Source organism: Thunnus albacares, chromosome 14, assembly GCF_914725855.1.
Source record: "Thunnus albacares chromosome 14, fThuAlb1.1, whole genome shotgun sequence".
NCBI lineage: Eukaryota > Metazoa > Chordata > Actinopteri > Scombriformes > Scombridae > Thunnus > Thunnus albacares.
Genome location: NC_058119.1, coordinates 6,645,965 through 6,668,890, shown reverse-complemented (window position 1 = coordinate 6,668,890; position 22,926 = coordinate 6,645,965). Strand labels below are relative to the sequence as shown.

The 22,926-nt window shown below is 40.3% G+C and overlaps 2 protein-coding genes and 2 long non-coding RNA genes across 5 annotated transcripts; 1 reads left to right on the top strand and 3 right to left on the bottom strand.

Moving 5' to 3' along the window:
- Window positions 1–5,320: 5,320 nt before the first annotated feature.
- Window positions 5,321–9,354, bottom strand: LOC122997112. Of its 2 annotated transcripts, XR_006407147.1 has the most exons (3): window positions 8,765–9,354; window positions 7,975–8,164; window positions 5,321–6,864 (listed from the first exon to the last, which is right to left on the bottom strand). It is a non-coding gene; the product is annotated as an uncharacterized LOC122997112 (long non-coding RNA). The 2 variants fall into 2 exon arrangements; XR_006407146.1 differs by having other exon boundaries at window positions 5,321–8,164.
- Window positions 9,355–12,248: 2,894 nt separating this feature from the next.
- On the top strand, window positions 12,249–13,521 carry LOC122997130. The gene is made up of 2 exons (XR_006407150.1): window positions 12,249–12,701; window positions 12,951–13,521. It is a non-coding gene; the product is annotated as an uncharacterized LOC122997130 (long non-coding RNA).
- Window positions 13,522–17,002: 3,481 nt separating this feature from the next.
- Window positions 17,003–18,419, bottom strand: vent (ventral expressed homeobox). Its single transcript, XM_044373428.1, has 3 exons — window positions 18,413–18,419; window positions 17,694–17,917; window positions 17,003–17,422 (listed from the first exon to the last, which is right to left on the bottom strand). The coding sequence occupies exons 1-3, from the start codon at window positions 18,417–18,419 to the stop codon at window positions 17,186–17,188; spliced, it is 468 nt and encodes a 155-aa protein (XP_044229363.1). The 3' UTR covers window positions 17,003–17,185.
- A 1,377-nt stretch (window positions 18,420–19,796) lies between these two features.
- Window positions 19,797–21,014, bottom strand: vox (ventral homeobox). Its single transcript, XM_044373304.1, has 3 exons — window positions 20,624–21,014; window positions 20,290–20,522; window positions 19,797–20,173 (listed from the first exon to the last, which is right to left on the bottom strand). Exons 1-3 carry the CDS (start codon window positions 20,895–20,897, stop codon window positions 19,919–19,921), a joined length of 762 nt encoding a protein of 253 aa, XP_044229239.1. The 5' UTR covers window positions 20,898–21,014; the 3' UTR covers window positions 19,797–19,918.
- Window positions 21,015–22,926: the final 1,912 nt, after the last annotated feature.

Below are 22,926 nucleotides of genomic sequence, written 5' to 3'. Positions count from 1 at the left end.
ACTGGACAGCTATCAGCGGAAAAGTGGGATCTGAAGTTTGGGTTCCACCTCTCCAGACCATCTAACACCTCCTCTGTAGCAGTGATGAGCTGATAAATATATCACATCTGTCCTCCTCCAAAACCACCTTTGTGTGTGTGTGTATGTGTGTGTGTGTGTGTGTGTGTGCGTCCCTGTGTCTGTGTTCGTTAGGCATCTTGATTGTGGGTGTATGTATGACAGCCCCAGCAACACCTGGCCTCCCCAGCAGGAAGCGTGTGTATCTAATAATGAGGGAAAGTGTCAGGGACACACAAGGTGCATCCATTAGAGAGACGACCACAGACTCCTTCCCCGGGCCGCTTCCTTACCCACACACGCACATCTTGTCTCCCTTTTCCTACCGTAAACCACATGGGGAGGGGGATGGGGGATAATCACATTTTCTGTCAACTGAATAGGTGATGGCAGCTCTGCAAAAAAAGGAAAACTGCAGCGATGCAAATGTGCCCGTTTGTTTCTTTTTTCTGCAAGCATCAGCTGTCATCGCAGCTCAGTTTTCACTGGAGCAATAACTCTGTCCTCCCTGGAAGCTACCCATGAATCAAACTTTGGTCATATGATTGACAGCTCATTACCCTCCCCTTAACATAGACAACAACCTTGGAAAATAGAGGTAAAGCTGGAGGAATCAAGTTGAGTTTTGTATCCAAGCTTAGCTGAGACAAGGAGGGACATGGGCATCAAGGTGGAATCTGCATGCTTTTTACTTCTTGGGTAATTGTGCTGACTCTTATGTTCTGTAACTTTAATTTTCTTAAGAGATAAGATTAATGAGAGATTCTATATTTTTGTTAATAATACAATAAAGGGATCACTGCCAGCTTTTAGGCTTCTAACATCCCCATTATATTCAAGGGCAAACCTTTGAGGGAGGATTTTTTTTTTATCTTGATGATTTATCACTTACTCTGACGAGTAATTACTGCGACTGTTCCTATGACTTGAGAAAAAATGTATCTGAAGTAGCAGTATTTCTTCATCCACAATATATTTGAGTGATCTTCCCAGACTGAGCACTACAGTGAGACAGTGAGTCAAGGCCGTAGCAGTCTGCATTGAACAGGGTCGTCCTGACCTGTGTTTTGGTTAACCTTCATCAGATATTAGGTGTTGTTGTGCCACCATAAGATTCTCAACGATGTGGCAGACAGTTCGAGGCTGATGGTATGTATAGCGTGTATTTTGGGAGTGCATATTTGTTTGATAAAAACGAGTGAAGGTTTTTTTTTTCTTTTTTGACAAGCTGTGAGAGTGTTGCATGAGAAAAACACCAAATGCATCTAGGAGTACAAGCTCAGACGAACACGTGCACAGACACACATAAGCACACACACAAATACACACCCTGACAGTATCAGAGGAGTCTGAGAACTCCTTGTTCCCTGGAGAAGGCCCAGCAGCCGCCCCACCGCCCACCTTATCTCCGAGTTCCCACCACTGGCGGAAAGGAAGGTCTTTCATACGACTCTTATCACTAGACTAGAAGGGAGAGAAGGATGTGGGAGGAAGATGGGATGGTGGGGGTAGGAGGTGAGAGCCCCCACCATGCAAGGCCAAAGGGCTACAGCCTCACTTTCCCATGCCCACGTCTGATCATCAGACTCGCCAGGGTGCAGTGTACAAAGAGAGAGATCTCACCTCACTCAGGGTGAGGGATTTATAGAAAGGAAGAGAGACGAAACAGGAGAAAAGTCAAAAACAAGAAACAGCCAACGACCCTCAGATCTCCCCTCTGCAACCCCAGCACAGCACGGGCACCACAGCAGAGTCAGAGCGCTCGACATTTCCATTTCCATCAGCAACTCTGATTTGTGTCTGGGTTGGCTCATACGTTAACATACACCTGAAGTGAGAACATTCAGATGCTGCTAATTTAGCAGCAATGTAGCAATGTGCTGTGTGCACGTGTGTGTGTGTACGTGCAATGTAAGAGCAGTCGAAATAGGATTTGAATTGATTGGGGCTGTAAAAGTCCCTTAAAACAAACCTCATAAAAGGAGATAATATTGACCAATGAGGGTTCCAATGCTTTCCCACTAAATGAAATTTGAATTTTCTGGCATAATTAAAACTCATAAAGGGATTCAGTTGTTTTTTTTTAACCTGGAACTTATTCTGACTGAGGGTCATGCCAACTTTGCACTGTTCACCTTTGTTGTAGAGATTCAGAAAACATGGGGACTGACAAAAACATGTACTGGTGCAGGCAGTGAGAGCCTCCTTTATATTTGCAAATAAACTTCAAATGCCCATCTCTCATTTTGACAGAGAGTAAACACATAAATTAGTCTGCTGAATTAGCTATAGTAGCTAACTGCATAGGAATGTACTTCTGTAGCAATTTACTGCCTAACCATGTTTGTGCCTCTGTAAATTTGGTTAAACTAATTTTGACCTTTTGGCAGTACGGCTTGTGCATTTAAAAAGGGGTGTTCATGTAATGACATGAGTTGACTTCTGCCTTTCATCCTAGTTTTATCAATGTCCAAAAGTAGATTTACAATCCAGAGTAGTTGTAAACATGTCAAAGTGTGCAAACTTGCAGTTTGATCCAGCAGTTCATCTGTTACTGACAAAATTAAGCCTCAATACATGTGGACTTCTTTATGGGTGTCTTCACCTGCTAAATGTGAACATAAATTTCTCATCTGAATTATTTTGTGTAACTATCCATATACTCTATTTTGTGCTGAACAACAGCTGTAGTTTTCTTAAATTTGACATTTCAGAAGTCTACCGAACAAACTTAAACTCCCTGAAAAGTGCAAATCTCAAATTATTCTCCTGACTATGAATGAGGATAAATCATCTGAAAGGTTGTATGTTTTCATGTCAGATGTAAGAGTACCACTTTCACATTGACTCCACAAATGTAGACAACATTCTGATCACAATCGAACTACATATATACCAATAAACTGAAAGGGTGATAAATATTTCAAAGCAAATAACAGTTCAAATACTATTTAATGAAAACTTAGTCACATACATCTTTAAGAACAGCAGTGCAAAGACAATTGTCCATCAAACATACAGGCAATAACAGATACTCAACATTACAGAAAAACACATATCCATCATACATTGATGCTACCATACATTAACATAAATGTTCATTGTATGGTCCAGACTAAAGCAATTGGCATGTCTGACATATTATCAGGTTGTGAGAAGATCAGCCCAGCACTACATTTGAAAGACAGCACAAGGTAGAATTTTAAAAAAAAAATGAAGAAGAAGGAAAAAAAGAAAACATCCAATTTCAAGGCTGTGTGTCATATAAGGGCCCTGTGTCAAAATCTATCTTAACAACCTTTAATATTACAACTGATGTTATGCTTACATGGCAAACCTGGGGCAGGATAGTATACCAGTGTTGACATGCTGGTTGGTTTCTGGGCCTCTGGGCAAAATGCACTGGGGCCCACAGACCATTTTTGCCCTGGGGCCTCCTAGTGGGTAAATCCAGCCCTGCCTGAAAGCACATTTCAGAAGTGTTTTACACCTGTCCTTTGTGTAACCACTAAATGATGTCAATTTTGATATAGATTTCCCTCACAGTGATATATGAATGTTCTTGGTCTCTCCAAGACCTCAGACACAATTCAAGCACTCGTGTACAGCAGCCAAGTCAAAGGCCCAGAGACACCACCAAGAGAGGCAGGGTTTCATTTCATTAAACAGTGTTTGATCTTTAATTGCAATATTACTGCACAATTAGCCTGATCAAACCAAACAGAGGCATTCAACAGCAGCACGCCACATTAAAGCGGCGGTGTTGCATGGAGACTCCGGGAGTGTCAGTCAACTCAGACAATAGCGCGCCTTCACTCACTGTCAGCTCCCTGCCAGGCACTGTAATGTCTGCTTTACTCACTGCAAGGCTTATTACAATGCCTCCAATAATACAAGAGGAGCTGCAAGACCGCTGAAAGAGGGATTGTCATCATTCATTTACCCAACAAAACAAAAACTTACAGAATGGAACAACAGAACCATTACTCAAATCTCTGTTGACACAAATCGATCTTCTCACTGCATTAAGGAAGCTACAGTAGTTCAATTCATGTCTTTGTACTGCATTTAATACCTTCAGTCATTTATATTTTATATCTCATTTTAGAATTTCAGCCAATGTCTTTATCCACTGTGACTCACAATGATTGATGAGCAAGTAGGGTTTTAGCGTCCTATACCCCTATCACACACTGAACTTGGGAGTTTAATGGAGTATTTCAGGGGACAATATGATACTGTAGACATGTAGCAATAGTGTGAAGTTGATTTCCATTGCACTTCCAACTCTGGTCTTGATTGAGGTCATTACACAAATGAAAAAAAACAGGGAACTCTGGATGGAAGTGCCTTTACATAACTAACACTGTTTGCACTGTTTTCACTTAGCAACTAGAAGGGCTACACAACATAAACACTTCATGAAAATTGCTTTCTATTTCACCACACATCGTACACTGGTAACTGTACTGTGATAAAAAATGAACTGTTAACTTGAACTTTCATCCATGGTGGGTACTGAATTGAACTGCCAATAATGTAGCTTTTGACAGTAATAAAAAAGAGGTCTGGCAATTTGATCCATCTGTTTTGATATGTATGCTTTCACAGCAGCATGACACAATTTATATAGCTCCAAAGACACAAAATTATCAGTGTCCAAACTAATGGTACATTAGTTTAAAAACCACTGTTACAGTATCACTGATATGAATATTATTATATACTATTGATGAGACAAAATATATTGCTTTTAAATATATTGGTTTTTTTGTAAGGAGACGAGCAACATCACAAGTTGAAACTAAACCAGGGTTGTGACAGAAAAGATGCACTACATAGCGGGTGTTTGTCAATAGCCTGCAACTGAACTCGGTCCACTTTTGTAAGTTTTTGCAATTGTGATTTATTTGCTTTTAAATGTGTCATTCATGCACTCCTTTAGGCTACATCACTTTGATAGTCCATATTCTTGAAGATAAGTATTAAATATTAGTAATAATAAGTTACAGTTAAGTAATAAGTTACAAGAATAGTTTGACATTTTGGGGAAAATTATTATTCGCATTTTGGCGAGAGTTAGATGAGAAGAGCGATATCACTGTCATGTCTGTACAGTAAATAGAGCCAACAGGTGCTTTGGTTGGGCATAAATACCTCATACAAAAATGAAATGTAGAAATGACGAATAGTGTTTTCAGGGAGTTAAGTGCTAGAAATATTTCTCGGCCATTCCAGTGATTTGCTAGCGTCTCCGCTTTGGATAGAGCCAAGCTAGCTGTTTCCCACTGCTTCCAGTCTTTATGCTAAGCTAAGCTAACTACCTGTTTGCTCTAGCTTCATGTTTAACCTACAAACAAGAGCGTAATATCAAACTTCTCATCTAACTCTCGCCAAGAATGTGAACCAGCTCATATATGGAAAAGTCTAAAAATTCCTTTAAAGCTACTATAGATTTGGCTTGAACATTTTGTATTTATTTATTTAATTTTTTATCAAAAATGTAAAAAAGACACAGACTACATCAACTTTCATTTGCATTTCTTATTTTTTCTACAAAAGAAGCCATTAAGCTATACAAATTCTACATTGTACCGGCTTTAAAATCAAGATGAAATGAAAAATGCCTTTTTAACCCTTTTAGATCACATCCCAGGTCATACTGTGCACCTCTTTAACAATATATGCCAAGAGAAATACAAAAAAATCCATTTCTTTGTATTCCTATATCAAAACCAAATCATGTTTCCTTCCTGTAAAACAAAATATGATGTGTGCTGATGTTGGCTTGAACCAACCAATTTCAACCAATACATCCACCCATCAATCAATCTTACTTTTAGCAGCACCAAGCTAAGATTCATTATGACATGCCCTCTTTTCAACATTTGTATCAAATTCCTCCCAACGTTATGTCCCGCCTCTCTATCCTGTTTCACTCAGAAATACATCAAGATACAGAAGTTAGATACTCTCAAAATACTGTTTCATCTGGACTTTAAGCATTTATTGTGTAGAACATGTTTGATGATGGACACAATCTGTGGAATGGATTTCCATGTCGAATCCTAAAATTTAGCCTAGAAGTCAATATTGTAGACCGAACATTTTTCCCATTTGCTCATTTCCAGTGGTTTAATATCTTCACGCACATTCCACCTAACACAAATTTAAGACATTACGCTGTTCATGCAGAATAATGGAGCCTGCTCCTTATTGTACAGGAGAGAGTTTTGTTTAGTATGAAGGGACAAGCATGCTCAAGGGGGCCTGAGCCCTCATCAGCATTGCTGAACAGAGGGATGAGAGAGAGAGGGAGACAGCATCCCGGGCCCACCCCACTGGGAGCGACCTGGGGACTCACAGCCTTTTGAAGTGGTAATTTGCCCGGGCCCGAAGGAGGGCCACCAAATTGAAATGTCTTTTGACGACGACAGACAGCCACCGTTGTCGTCTGATTGAGCCACCCTCAGGAATAGAGAAAGAAAGGGAGACAGGGGGAGAAAGAGATTGAGACACACAGAGAAAGAGAGGGTAACAAGGACAGAATAGAGTCATTTCACTGTTTAAAAAAAAATCTGATTTTATTTGAATCACTGTTAATTTTAAAAGAAGGATTCTACCATGGCAGTGAGCCAAAAAGTGCCACTGTGGTGACATGAGCACTTATCTGTTCTCCATTGAGCATTTCATGGATTTCACCCTATAACCAAATCTTTTAATTGTATGAGTCTTATATATGAAAAACATCCAACCTTGAATAGTTATGTCTTCAGGATAAATGGAGAAGAGCTGCTTATCCATACTCTTTTGAGAAAAAAAGACATTTCTATGATAATTCAGTATTTTGCATGCAATCATGGAACTGTTATGATTATGATTATGAATGATTATGATTATGATTGTGATTGTGGTTATTATGATTATTATGATTATTATTATTACGTTTTAGAAACCTGTAATGGCTTATATGAAAAACACACAAAAGACAAACAAAAAGGTAAAATACAAACATACAAAATCACCACCATATTTTTTTTTTAAAAATGCAGAGAAGCAGGGGTAAAAGTATGAACAACAGTAACTATGATCATTATTGTTCCAAGTCAAATGTTTTTGCCAGAAGGGCATTTCTAAGTCTCTTTTTTTTTTACATAGACAATGACACAAAGGAATCCATTACATCTATGTACATTTTCTTATCACAAGATAACTCCACGATAATTGATAGAAAACTGACCATGTGATGTTTTATACAAAGGAAGATGAAGATTCTTAGCCTGTCTAGTTGGATAATTATGATATTGTGAATTATTAGCAAAATATCTAAAAACGAACTGAACTAAAGCTCATGCTGTTGTTGCTGTCTTTGTCTCTTGACAAGAATGTCAGAGTAACGCCTGGAGTAACAGAGAAGTAGAAGAGATGGTTGCAGGCAGTGTGGTCTACAGCCTTGAAGGATATGAGCACGTGAATAAGAGTCATGAGAAAGCTTGAGGTCAAACGCTGCCTGGTTTCCATTACAGCTGCCTGTGAACTACAAATAGATTTCTGCGCATTGCAGAGAACAGAGAAAGACAACTGACAAACATACAAGCAGTAAAATTAAGCCAGTGACATTCATTTAAATGTAAAATGAGGTTACGCACTCAAAATGTATCCAGTATACTGTATTGGAGTCTATTATGTAGCTGTGTTTTACAAGCAGAGCCTGAATTTTGAGGTTCACGGAACAATCTGACCTTCTGTAATCATTGTTTTTTTCAGCTGCTCTTTGTTATGCTCTGTTATTCTCATTCTCCCCTCCTCTTCCTCCTCTCTCTCTCAGACATACACACATCTATACAGAGCAGATGAAAAGAACCATAACGGCTCAGAGATGAGGGGAACTTTTAGCCCGTGAATGCTTGAACTCACGAGCCTCCTATTGGGAGCCAGGTGGCAGCGTGGTGGCCCGACTCCCCAGAGAACCTGGTTCAGGTGCTTGTCTCAGCACCCCATGGCCTTATTCTGTCAGCCCCCTTGCCTGATGCAGATTGGCCCCTACATGAGGGGCCCAGGCAGCACACCCCCCTGTCTCCATCTGTTTAACTGCGTCTCCAGCATCCTGCATCAAAGCACAACACAACAATGGATATGGAGGGAGGGGAACTTAAAATTCACTAACTGCTGGCAGAAGGAAAGGAAGAGGGAGACACAGGGATTCAGTCTCACAGTTTCCAAGAGAAGTTCAACATTTTCACATTGAAAAGAAAGTTATGATAATAGCAAGAGCTAGCATTGTCTTAGTTATTGAAAGCATTCTTTGTATCTAAATAACCTTGGACCAGTGTGATTCATATAGGAGATGAAGACAATTATCTTACATTGTATTCAGTGGGTTACACTGTAGTGAATGCGATATTTTGCTTAAAGTGAATACTGTGTGAAAATTCAGTATATCATACTGTTACATTTTAAACCATGGCTCTCAGGGGGGCAGCTTTACCCAAAAACAAGACTAAGAGTCTACAGCCACATTGGCAGCTCTTTGATGCTGTAATCTTCATTGTAAAGACAAGCAAACTGTTTGATAAATAAAGTTGAGGTCAAAAATGTCACAAATGAGGATGAGACAGACAGGTGGAGAACCCAGATGCAGACACAGGGCAGCACAGGTTGAATGAAAAAAAGGTTTTAATAAATCAAAGTTCAAAATTAGGCTTACATGTCCAAAAAGCTGGCAGGTCAAAAACAGACAAAAGGTCCAAACTATAAGCAACAGCAGGAACAGATAACAGACAGGATTAGAATACAAAATGACTGACTACAAATGTCCATAGGAGCAACACTGTAACAAAGACAAACTGGCAGGGAATAAATGACTGAGCCTGGTAAATGTACTGAGGAGCTGATGAGGGAATAGGGAGCAGGTGAGTGGGTAGGAGGAGCAGGTAGGAGCTGATTGGCTGGGGAAAACACTGAGAGCAGGGCAGGGCTAAAGATGCTAGATGCAGGGCAGGTGTGGAGGGAAAAGCAGGCTGGGTAAGGGGCACAGGAACAAAGGAGGGAAACTCAGTGCAAACAAATGACAAAAACCCAGAAAAGACAATAAAACCAGACAGGACCATGACACAAAATTAGTTTCTTAGCTGCTTTACTGCCAATGGAAATTTCTAAGGTCATGTGCTTCTACTCCTGAATAAGTCTTCAAAAGTACACCATTTTGTTACCTCAAAATACAGTCCTGGGTTTTAGAAGTGAATCCTTATATTCTCCTTATTTTTTAATCTTTCATCTATTATTTATCATTAAATTTAGTATTTCAGTTTAGCAGGTTAACATGTCCTAACATTCAAAGTAGCACTAAACAAAAAGTAGAGTTGCAGCTGATGGGAATGTCATTATTTGCAGGTACAATGAAATTTTGACATTTTTTACTGAACCACACATGTCAACCTCACTGTGGCGCCAGAGGAAATGTCTGGCAATCACCAAAGTCACCAATGTATCACCTGGGAACCATGAATATCCATACCAAATTTCATTGCGATCCATTCAATATTCGTTGAGATATTTGACTGACATTGCCATTCCTCAGCCATGCTGAGCCTGGCCTAGCTTGGCTAATAACATCTTCATCCATCGGAGAATTTGCTTTGATATTATTTCATGGAATGCACACACTGGATTGTTTTAGTACATATCTTTAAAGGAAAAGTTCAAAAGCTTACTTATTTTCTTGGTGAGAGTTAGATGAGAAGATTGATACCACTCTGCACGCCAAATATGAAGCTACCATGAGCAACATATTTAACTTCTGTCAAACTTTTCCTAATTTGTACTTAATTCTTTCCTACAAATATACAAAATTACACTGCATGTATTTTCAAAGTCAAACGTGGTGTTTACTGAGTGCTCCACGCCTCCGATTGTTGCTAATAAGTGTGACAGATCCCGCAAATTGCCAGTCCAAGCTTAAAGACAACTACAGGTGTTTGTTATGTTGCAATTCTGGAAATATCATACCCTCATCCTGTCAAAGTGTCAAAATTCTCAAACCGCTTTTCGCCTCTGAAATGTTGTGCTGAGTGAATTCGCTCCTGCTCCATGGCAGATACGTTTAGATGAACAAGCAGCTTTTGTTGCTTTTTCCTGTGGAGTGAGACATTTGTGCTTAACTCTGCAAATTTGCCCCGCTCAAATGAAACACTCTGCAAAAACAAGAGTGGATTTTTAAAGCTGCATGTTAAAGTGTACCCAATTAAAAGCAGTCCCTCATGAGACGTAGAGGAAACGAGTTCAACATTTTGATGTAAGGGAAACTGCTGCAATAAAGTACACTTGTTTGCCATTGTTTCTTGTTTTTTTTTTTAGCTATTTGTTTTGCAGCTCTCCCGTATGCATCCACAGGAGTGCAGAAAGGAGGATGCTGTACCTTGGATTTACTATATAAGTACATATTGAAATCATCAGTAAACACCGCAGGCTCTCCATGACTATAAGCTCTCCAGTCAGAGCACAAATATGCCACTGCTCTTCAGACCTTGATCAAAGAACCCGTTCTGGATCAAATATTTCTGTATTTGTCTCACCAAAAGGGGACGATTCAAAGCATCACTCAGATACTCTCAGTAAAGGAATTTGACTTCAGTGCACATGTCACTGTTGGTGTCACTCACAGCAGTGCCATACAGTCCACAGTTTACCTAAATTTAAACAAATATCTACTATTAGACTATAGACAAATAGTATTTGACCTCAGTGTGCTGCCAGTCAGGGCTTGAAACTGCTGCCACCAAGTGGTGCTTTGGAGGATTTATGTTTATCTCTAACTGTAAGGCTGGAAAAAAAACTGGGTTTGTACAGTATGTAGCAGCAACATATAATAATTTACTGAAAGTACAGTCACTGTCTACATAATCTTAAAAAGAAAACATGTTATTTCTATAAACACAGATAAAATAAGAATGGAGGAATAATATTTTATTGTTGTGTCATGCATACAACCATGCACAGCCTGCGTTGGCTTACAAATGAATAAAAGCCAGATCCAGGATTCTGCATATACACTGTCACTACATAGAGTCACCAAATATAGAAAACCAACTGAAATTATTTACACAATCAGATTTTCAGACCTTAATGTCTTACATGTACTGTATAAAACCAATACTGGAGAAATCAAAATAAATGCTAATTATATGATTTTGCCTTCTTTTTTAGGCTTTAGAAACAAGATTAGCAAATGAAACACATCAAAATTATACAACCAGTCTGTATACCAGAATATTTCAGGGTTTCTCAAGACAATTCATGGAAAATGTACACTCTTGAATTATCATAGTATGTGAAATACAAAAGAAAATGGGATTCACTTTCCATTTCTTCCAAATCACACAGCACACATGACCTGGCAATCTCAACTGTGCAATTAATTATGTTTGGCCTCAAGATAAAAGAGATGTAACATATGAATCAGGGCCATGTATACATCTATACATACATGCATACACACATACATATGCATTCAATGTATGTCCTTAAATTTGGTTTTGACAAGATATTTTCAAACACAGTTTCTTCAGACTACACCAAAATCTTCCTTTTACAGCACAAATGATTATATAAAACATATCAGCCTCCTCAAGCATTGAGCACAGGTTAGGACAACACACATGTGTGCCATGTTTCTTAATGTAATTTAACATATGCAATGATCACAAAGTAAAAAATGTATGTGTTGACCAAAACTCAATACCCAGATATAAAACATCTTCATAGCACTCTAAAACATAATGCAGCTGTTTGAGGTGTTCATCAGCTGCCTCTTTCACCCAGAGATACCAAGAGATTTTAACTGCCACAATATGGTGTGAGATGACCTCAACTGGGCCAACATGCTCATCTATGATAGATCTTCCTTTACCAAACCCTGTGATATATGACTGCTGCTCTTAACGGTGCAAACTCAGAGCTTCAGAGAAAAGAGCACAGTTTCATCTTCGGCTGTTTGCACTGGCCTTGACATGCCATAACACTCCCTCTACCACACACTACACAGCATGTCTGTGTATTTGTGTGTGTGTGTGTGTGTATGTGTGTGTGTGTGTGTGTGTGTGTGTGTGTGTGTGTGTGTGTCAGTGTCTCACTTCAGCACACCCTGAGAGTCCTTGTCTAGAGACCTTGAGTGCTAAAAAGCACGGGGGGCCCTCTTCTGGGAGGGTGAAAGGGAGCAAAAAAACCCTGAACAGATAAGAAACTTTTCCACCGGTAGGAACGAGGCGTCCTGAACGTTTCCCTTCTTCCACACTCTGCTTTTTGACGTGTACAGCATGTGCCAGATAGGAGATGATAACTGTGACAAGTTCATTGTAACTAGAAAGATTTGGACATAACAGACAATGAACTATGCATAGACGCCAGTGCTACTGTATGTGTATCAGTGTGGCAAACTGTTGTTTTTATTTTTTTTTTCTGCAGAGGCATCTGTGGTCTCCACAGGTGTGTTGCCATGGCTTGAAACCAAGGAGGGAGGATAAGTGCTGACTGAGTACAGACAACAGCTACTCTGTCTTTCTCAAACATCTTCAAGGTCCCTGTGGAGGGATAAATGGCCAACAGGAGGTGCCTTCCCAGGAGAGACTCATCTGGAGCTTTACAGGGTAAGTCCTCTACACGCCTGACTCATTTTATAAACTGATCTATTTGATTTAAACTAAGAAAATGTGAATCCAAACATTGACTTTTTGAAAAAGATGGAATATGAATGTTAAGTTTTATATTGAACAACAAAAGTTGTCTGCTTCTAGTTGAGAAGAAATCTCACCTACAGAAAAAAATATGTGATTTTTTTGTTGTGTTGTACATGCAGTCATGTATCTCAGTGGCTTTTTTTCATCCCTGCCCTCCAGGTTGCAGCGTGCAGCGGCAGGCAAGCAGGGCTCTTTGCACTCGCTGTTCCTTTTTCCTATGCATATACCTCTTTGAGATGTAACTTTAAAGAGGCATAGGGCATGGGAAAATGGGGCTGCAGAGGTATTCCACCCGTCAGTCAGCCATTTCATCATCCTCTCCGCATGACAGCTGACCTCAAAGCGTGCACACACATGCACCCTGGGCTCCAGCCTTCCTGGGCATGACAGAAGTGAACACTGACCGCAGGTGATTTTTGTGTCTCTGTGATTAGTTTTTATGTCATATCATAACTCAGATTTCATCATATTCATTCATGATGACAATGTATGTACAGGGTGATGTGATTTTGTATAGGTAAAACATTATTGTTCATTTAAAACATCTGTTTGTCTCTGTCTGCTGTTTTTTTTTTTTTTTTAAATAAAGCTCTCTTGTCATTAAATACTGGACTTGACATTTATGTTGATTAAGTTGAATAATAGTATTTTGACTTGTTAGATTGTAAGTAAAGGGGTCTTTAAGTTGAGGAGGCTGAATCACATAATAAAGATATTTTAGTCATTTTTATATTTTTACTTTTACTTGCACATAAATGACTTAGGGTGGTGATACACTAGGCAATCTTTTGGGCAACTCTGATGGGCAACAGTGCCCAAGAAATTGCCTCAGTATTGCTGCTTTAACCCCATAAAAACAGGACATTTTAACAGATTCTACCATGTTCTTCACATTTTTTGTTTGCTGATAAAAGTGTCATTGTTATACACTGCCAAAACGATATACTATATTATTTAACTATCTTTTCACTTTTAATGAAAATGTCAAAACAAAAGATGAAAGTAGTGGAAGTATTCAGATTCCTTTACTTAAGTAAAAATACCAGTACAACAATAAATATACAATAAAAATACTCCATTACAAGTAAAAATCCTTAATTCAAACTCAAAATTATTAACAATTAACAAAATTATTATCAGCAAAATGTACTTAGAGTAAAAGTAAAAGAACTTGTTCTGCAGAAAAATAGCATCTGTGACTGATTATATTACATTATAATACAGATGCATCAATGTGTAAGTAGCATTTTACTGTTGTAGATGCTCAAGATGGCACTAGCATTAACCACTTTATGTACAGTTGGGTCCAGTGGTTCCCAACCCAGGGGTCAGCCCCCCTCTGGTAGGTCAAAAAACAAATCTGGAGATGTAGAATGATCAACGGGACAGGGTAGGAAAAAAAACACGTTCTGCAAACCAGTTTTGTATTCATTTTTTGGGCTTAACTTTTGCTTTTTGTGAATAATTGTATAATTATACTTCTTTTGGCCTAAAACAGTTATTTAAAGGAAACTATGAATTTTAAAGGGGAAATCACAACTCATATAGACATCTGAAACATTACAAAGGACCCCAACTACACACTGCATATTTGTCAGGGACAAGGGAAAGGGAAAAAAGTTTGGAACAGAGTTTAATCTTAGTAATGTATTGAATTTTAAAAGCATATTATAAGTGTTTTTTAATGTGAAATCTTATTCTGCAGGCTAGTTGGTAACTACAGCTGTACCTCAAAATTTTACTTGAGTACTTAAATGTACTTTCCACCACTGACAAAAGGCGACTTGATAAAACTGCTATATGTGACTTCTATAAGTTGTAAGGACTTTATTGTAGAAGTACTTTCCTAACTGTCAAACTAACAATCAGTATTTTCCTAACTGCACATTTCATGAGCAATTCCTACCAAAAACTCAGAGCTAATTATACATTTAAAACCATGGAAGTAATTCCCCTGAAAGCCACATACTGTAAGCTTAATGCCATCAGAATAATCAGCAGATGATGTTGTAGATCTCATTAGCGTCTCTCTCCACTGAACTTGTAAACAACCTTTGGCCTCTCCCAACATCCAGCCTTGGCTCCTTTCTGTCTGCTGCCATCCAGCTGCAGCTTAGTGAGACTGTTAGCACCCACTCACCTGGTTCAAAAGGATCAGTGAAGCAGTCATTGTCTTTCAAATCAATTCTATTCAATTCAAAGGGGCTTCATCGGCATGGGAAACAGACGTTTACACTGCCAAAGCAAGTGTAAAATAAAAACAGCAAGAAAAAAGTGATTTTGCTATATACAGATAAGTAAAAATAACTTAAAATAAAATAGTTAAATGTAGACTTACAGTCATAAAATATAAATACAAATAAGTGAGAAACATTTTTCTCTTTTAAGTGAATGTATTTAAAGATATTTGTCCTGTATGTATGTACAGTAATGTCTATGTACAAAGATCAGCACAGTGTAAATGGTCAGTGCAGGAGTACACAGGTGATTGACAGTCTTCATGGTGCTTATATACCATTCGACATCCTTTTCCAGTCACAGCAGCTCACAAATCTTGCTGCTGTGTTTGCACATTGCTGTATTTCACCCAGCAGATATGTACATTTTTAGCCATGTTTTCAAAGTCTTTTGGCATGGTTGTAATCTGTGGGTGGTATATGTCTCTGATGTCTTGGTACAGTTGGCAGGTGGTTAAAAAGTGCAGCTCAGTTTCCACCTCCTGCTGCGTGCAGTTGGTGCACAGTCTTTCTTCTCTGGGGAACCAGGTCTGCCTGTGGCGGCCAAATCACCCACTCTTTGCTCTCTCATAATGGATCATTTATTGCTCATGTTGCCATTAGTGCCAGGCACTATCCTAGTTAATGCTGCAGACTGAGGCCTTGTACTGTCTGGTTGTATAGAGGCTTGCATAAATGGATCCAGTAACCCTTTAAATGAATAATGTTCTTCTCATTACAGTAGTTACTGATGCATGGAATTCTAATAATCCCCTTTAGTAATTGTGCCTCCTGGTGGGAGGTGTCAGTATTTATTTTCTTTTTAAATGTACTTGTGTATGCAGGCAAGAGGGCCCTTCTGAACATCCTTTGAAAAAGGCATGTGGCTGCTAAATATAAAACCTGCCAAAGGAGCCCAGATCTGAATGACACAGCATATGTTGCTGAGTGATATCCTGCAGTGAATGTAATCACTCCACCAGCAGGTATTTCCTATTCTGATTCCAAATTGCCAATCATAAGCGAACCAGGCATACCCGCTTTATGACACAGTGACTCAATCAGTCACCTATTTAGCTGGTGCCACCTAATGACTTTAACGTGAGGCAATATACACCTTCTGCAGACTTGAGGGCGCCGTCTCTCCGCGTCTTTCAAGTAAGTGCGAATTGTTCAATCGGGAGACAATAGAGCTCAATGGATCTCAATGATCTAGCAGTTACCTTTGCTTTGATGTCCCTTTGAAGATGCAAATCTACATCGAGCAGGGAGCGATCACAGCTTGGAGTCATGCCACCGGACGCCAAAATGAAAATATTTGCCTGCAGCAGACGGAGACAGCATCTTCAACCCCCTGCGCAGGACTGAGAGACAGGCTGTCCAGGGCCTGCGATACCTCAAACTCTTCCTGTGCTCTTTTGCAATGATATGCAACACAGTGTGAGAAAACCCTGAATTCTTCACTATGCACTTTCTTTAGAGAAAAAGAGGAGGGAGAGGCAGAAAAGAATGAAGCACAATATGGTGAAAACAGGACGCACGAACAGTCGCCATTTGTTCCTTTTGTGACAGTTAACATCAATGTTACAACAGATGGCAGCACACTGTATCTCCTAATTTGGTATATGCCATGATCATATGGCTTTGCATTTTAATGAGTCCATTCCTACACTTGTGCTTTTTCAAAACACTTTTATGAGCTATTGTGTAAGGAAAATGGAAACAATCCCTCCCTTTTTAATTTGCGCAAATGTGTCCTTTAACGATTTATTATATATATATATATATATATATATATATGTGTGTGTGTGTGTGTGTGTGTGTGTGTATTAAAGATACCAGCCTACACCATTAGCCTAATGGTGTCATAATTTCAAGACTTAGTTTTAGAGGATATGGTAGAGAAAATATTGTCAATAATCCAAACAATTTAGACTGTCAAAAAACTGAAGAGGCCATTCATCTTTAATAACGATTCGTGACATAAAACATACAAAATTTGATGCAAAAATACATTACATTCTTCAAATCATATATACAGATAGCATCAATAGTCTTATATAGTGCTTCAGAAATATGTAAAAGCAATTATAATATTCACAACCCCTCTTTTAAAGAGAGCAATGGAAACATGTCTAGATTCTAGACAGGAATTTTTGGAGAGAAAGTTGGAAGAGTTCAGTAGAAGGGTGGGGGCAGGATGACAGGGTGGGTGCGGTGCTGGTGCAGAGGAGGGGGGAGGCTCGTCCTGTGGAGCGGCTGCAGCTGCGGGTAGAAGGGGAGCTGTCCACTCAGGACGGGGTGCTGAAACAACACAGGCGGCAGGAGAGCGGCCGGGACCGACAGGAACTCAGGCCGCATATCCTGCACCTCCCGTTTCATCTTCATCCTCCTGTTCTGGAACCACGTTTTCACCTAAGAGAATATAAGGAAGTCATTAACTAATGCTTCTATATGTAAAGAAAGTTTACTTTTTAAACTTTTCATGAGTTTAAAAAGTAAGTGAGTTTTACAGTTTAAAAGTAAATAACGACAGATCAGGAGTCTCACATTATACTTTTACGTTGCTTTACACAGAATAACACAACTCTACAAGGCCAATAAACCCAAACTGATAAAAATGAACCATTCCTCATGTTGCTGTGACTCTCTCGGACCACATTTTTAAGCACTGGCTCAAACTTACCTGAGTTTCAGAAAGATTCAGCTTCTCAGCAAGCTTCCTTCTCTGCGTGGCGCCCAAATATTTGTGCTTGCTGAAGGTATTCTCCAGTTTGCTGATTTGCTCTGAGGTGAACTTGGTCCTCATCCTTCGCTGCTGGGTTGCTTCCCCCTCGCTGTCGTCTCCAACCTCACTCTCAGACCCTGATGTGTAGCCACAACTATCTGGAAAGAAGGAAGAACAGAGCGCTAAATTAACTTAGTCGAAATCAATGTCTACACAAAGGTTTGTCGATCTCAGCTCATGAGGAAACCAGAGTTTATCAGTGAACTTACTGTTTGGCGAGGTCGGAGAGTATTGGCTTCTTGATTCCTTTGTAAAATCCACAATTTCATTATGGACTTTTGAATAAAGCGCAGCATCCTTCTTTGGAGTCATCTCCTCAGTGTCCCTTTGCGTTGTATAATAACTTTGGGAAAGCCACTCCACAGAGAAGTTTGCCATGATGTATCCAAGCAGTAGTCTCAAGGTGTGTGTTTGTTTGTGTGTTACCACTTGGATGACTCTTGGCTGCTATATAGGAGGGGCACACGTCTCTATTTGCATATGCAAAGGAATCTCAACGGAACGATAGAAACTTGATGGTCGTTGTAATTGAGGTTAATAGAGGCTTAGTTGTGGTTTTTCTCACGTTCATGGCTGGCTGAGATGCTCTGGCGCCAGTAAGTCTGAGTATCAGTTACCTGGCATCTCTGCATAAAGTGATTCAGGGGTATACATCCGCTGCTCAGTACAAATGTCAGCACTCCTTGTCCCAGGATGTCACAATATATCAAATAACTGTATATTTTATTATCAAATCAAGCATTTACTGGCAGGTTAAGACACTGGAATTGTTCAAATTTAAAAACACTTTTCACTCAAAATTTCTCAACTGTCCTGACAGCCTGCCAAGAGAGAACGACAGAGAGAAGAGACATCTCCTCTTGAGTGAGTTGAGGAGTTGCAGACAGAAGCGCCCAGCTGTCTGCGCATCAAGCAACCCGCTGATGAAACCTTTGTTATGGGGGGACTGGGTGGGTGTGACCACAGCCAGAGAGCATCGACAGAAAGTGAGAAAGTTCCGTTTGATCTTTGTTGACCTGTTTGAATGAGACATTTGCTGCAGGGCCTCTGGGCATCGTTTCAGACCCCATACAGCAGGTAGCCTGTAAGTGTATTGTTGAGAAACCTAAATTAACTGTCAAATATATCAACTGCAGCAACATATGGAAACTGTTTATATCTACAAATGAGTTTTCTTGGAATTGCATTATAGGTGTAAGGTGACTTTAAATGTCCTGAACCCATTTGGCACTCTAAACACAAGGTTTAGATTGATAAGGGCTTGCAACTTGCACACATATGACCTATTTAATCATCTTAAAGCTGTTGCGAATCAAGTTTGCTATCTTCAAATCTCATCACATACCTTAGAGATCAGATTCTTTGGCATACAAAACCCCAGACTCTCTGGAGCCGGGCCGGAGGGCTCCTGTGGTAAGTGTAAACTCATCAATGAGCGGCTTAATTAGGACTAATTGTTGACCATGATCTCCCCGTTACCCGGCCTTTGAAGTGCAGAGATGGAGACAAACAATGCATATGAAAGGCCAGCCTATGGTCAGTCTTTGCTGACAAGGGGGAGAAAAAAAATCTCTTATCATGAATTTGACATCTGTAGCACAAAAGCTGCCGCTTTTGTTATTGACTGTAACATTACAGTAGATGAGGCCCAAACACTCAGTGATTCAATTTATGTATCTATGATTTATTTATTATGTTTTTATGAGAGGGTCAAATCAGGAGATCCATACAATGAGTTGCGATAAGAACCTTTAACCTAAAACCAGTGGAATTTGTATTGCCTCTTTCTTTGTTTTATCTGCCTCTCTTCTTAAGATGAAAGACGGGATGATCCATTCATGTTAAACTAATCCTGCAATAAAGATAATATCATCAGCTCTATCTGAAGGATACAATGGCACCTTTAGTATCTGTTATGTATGCAAAGCAAAGAGAGCAAAGAGTCCAGTGCTGCAGTATAGAAGATAAACTTTATTCAATGATAAATAGACTTTTCTGTTATCTATATACAACTTATATATCAAATATAAGTAATAAAATCACACATCAAATAAAACAACTCTGGATTGCACGTGTTTGGATTTCAAGTGTTTCAGTCGGAAAAGTCTGTAGTTGGGAGTTCTTCAGTAGAAATGTGGGTTGTGGATCATGACACGCGGTGGGTGTTGAGGGGGCATCTGCTGCTGGAGGACCAGCTGCGGGACAGGGAGTGGGTAAAAGGCCGGGCTGGCTGAGGAGTAGTGAGGTTGCTGTCCAGCCATGCCGTGGTACTGAACCGGGGGCAGAGGCTGGAACATCACCGGTGGGACTTGGGGAGCGAGGTAGTCCTGCACCTCCCGTTTCAGCTTCATCCTCCTGTTCTGAAACCAGGTCCTCACCTGAGAGAGAGAGAGAGAGAGCAAAAATAAAGTCAGTATTCAGAGTAGTGCAGGATGAGAGACGTAATCGGGAAATGTTATTAAACGGATTTGTTGGCGTGAGAATCGCGTCATACCTGAGTTTCTGTGAGGTTCAGCTTCTGCGCTGTCTTCACTCTCTCGCCAGCATCCAGGTATTTGTGCTTGTTGAAGATCTTTTCCAGTTTGCTGATCTGCTCGGGGGTGAACTTTGTGCGCACACGGCGCTGTGGTCCGTCTCTCTCCACCTCGCTTCCCTCATCCACAGAGAGACACTCAGAGGAAGCCGCTTCGCTCTCGTACCCGGAGGAGTAGCCGCTGATTTCTGAAACTGAAGGCAGGAAAACTCTGGTTAGAAACACTGAAGACTGAATTAAGAACATTTGGTTCACAAACCAAAGATTTGTACTTGGAGTTTGGAGTTGTACTTACTTGGTGAGGCGCAGTTTGTTGGATGCAAAGGTGAGCACAGGCTGGAGTCCTGATGCGCGCTGCTCTCCACTGGATCCATGTGCTCAGCGGGCTTTGATGGTCTGGGTTTTGGCTGCAGGTAACCCTTGCCATAAGTCGGAGGGCGCGGCTGCACCACGCAGGGAATATGTGGCCTGCAGGTCGGCGCAATATCCGTGACATCTCCGTGCTCCTCTCTCGCCGCGGTGTTGTGATGGCTCTGGGCAAGCCAGTCCACAGAAAAGTATTTCACCATGTTCGCAGTGCTGCTCAGTGACCTGTAAATCCAGCAAATGTCAGAGGGAGTGTGTGGTAGCAGCTCCTGTCTAGGCTCAGCCTTTATAGGGCCTGGCCCTCCCTGCGATTTGCATATGTAGAGACCCTTGTTAACGCCTGATCGATCCCGATGATTAGGGGTTAATGGCTCGTTATTGAACTCTTTACATATCCTGTGAGTGTGTGAAAACCTGGCGCCGCCGAGTCTGTGAGAACCCTCCTGAGCTCATACATTTGTCCGCCCCGACTGAAACTGAGGGCTCCTCAGGAACAGCTGTATCTTCTGTAGAGGTGGAGACCAAATACTTTCATGTTGCTGCTGCATACAGTAGCGCCGGAGGGAAAGTGTGAAAATGACGAGTCTCATTAGGCCTGGTGCAGTTAAAGTTCTCATTTGATACAATTTCCTGCTAGATTAATGTCATGTAATTTAATTTAACGTGGGTGTTCTCTGGGTCTGATAAAGAGAAAAAAATATTTAATGCAGTGGTTTTCAAAGTGGGGTGCAGAGTCCCATATGTCCCAATCTAAATAGTTTGTCAGTAAGTCAACTCAATGACTCTTCAGTCATTTCCTTATCAGTTATATACTTGGGAACTACTTTTTTTCTCTCATTGTGGGATCATTGGGGTATCTATTATCAGATGTGGTTTAAAGGTGTCTATTTGAGGTCTGTGACACGCCAATATCTGAAACACTGGAGTGCATCAGTGGCTGAAGGCTCAGAGAGCACAGATGTGAGAGCAAAAGGAGAAATGGAGAAAAAATCTTTTGCATTTCTCTCTCATCTGCCCTGCTATTAAAATGCATATCATTCTGAAACCTATAAGACATAATTAGTAATTAAGGAGAAGCTCCAGATTTCACTTAAACCCTGATAGTTGTGATCCATGTATTAAAAAACCCCTCTAAGACCTGGTCTGTGGTGAAGGACCCAAAATTCAAAATGTATTTGTTGAGCATCACAGATTTGTCATTTGTCTCCTGGTTATGACTGACAGTTTTTAAGATTTATATATGACAGAACGGTCCCATACAACAGGACCAGTCATTTTTGTATTCAGTAGAATCCCATTTGAAGTCATATAGCCTAAATATTGACCAGACATCTAACAGTGCGCTAGTGACCAAATGGAAGGATTCATTTAAGATGAGAGAAACTTTTGAGACATTCATAACTCTTTTTGCACTGTAACCCAACACGTTCCGCAAGAGAAAACTGCAGCGCGCAACTATAGGCTCACTGGTGCAATCAAACTAGTTCTCTATTTGATTGCACAAGCGATCTTCAATGGTTCCTTATTGACATGTCTTTGATACCCTGGTGAGCGCTGGCGCCAAGCTACCCAACAGCCAGCATTTGGCACAGGCGCTACAAACATTACAGATCAAAGGTATTACAGTAGCAACACAATTACGGTTGATTGTCGGTCCATTCAAATGTAAATATGCTAAAACAAGCTGCGAGGGAGCTGGGAAAACCCTGTGAGTGCAAACAGCCTCGTAGAAAAGCCTCAAGTAATCCTAAAATTGCCCTGCTTCACGTATCAGTGGCTACAATATTACATTGATGATTAATTAGGCTACAGAAATATGTAAGGTCACAATAAAACTAGTTGAGATTGTCTAAAACTTCTCTTGAAAACAGGAGAGCACATTGTTCATCAGTGTTGGCTTGAAATGTTCACTCGTCACTATCTGTAAGCTGTTGATGATTGACAGCATCGCATCATGTACATTAGGTGCCAAATAAACCAAGACACAACCCCCGTGAGACAGCGCACAACCCGGCGGATCCGCGGCCCTCCTGGGAGCGATCTCTGCATGAAGCAGCTCTGGAACAACTGATCGTTTAGTTCTATGACAATGCAGATAAGAGGCCGGGCCTAGTTGTCTCCTTTATCGGTGATCTGTCGCTATGGAGGCAGGAGTCCCTCAGCCTTTTGGGGCTCTTTATCTCTGAGGCTTTGAAGATGCGCCCTGATCCCGTTAGATAACAATAAAAAGCA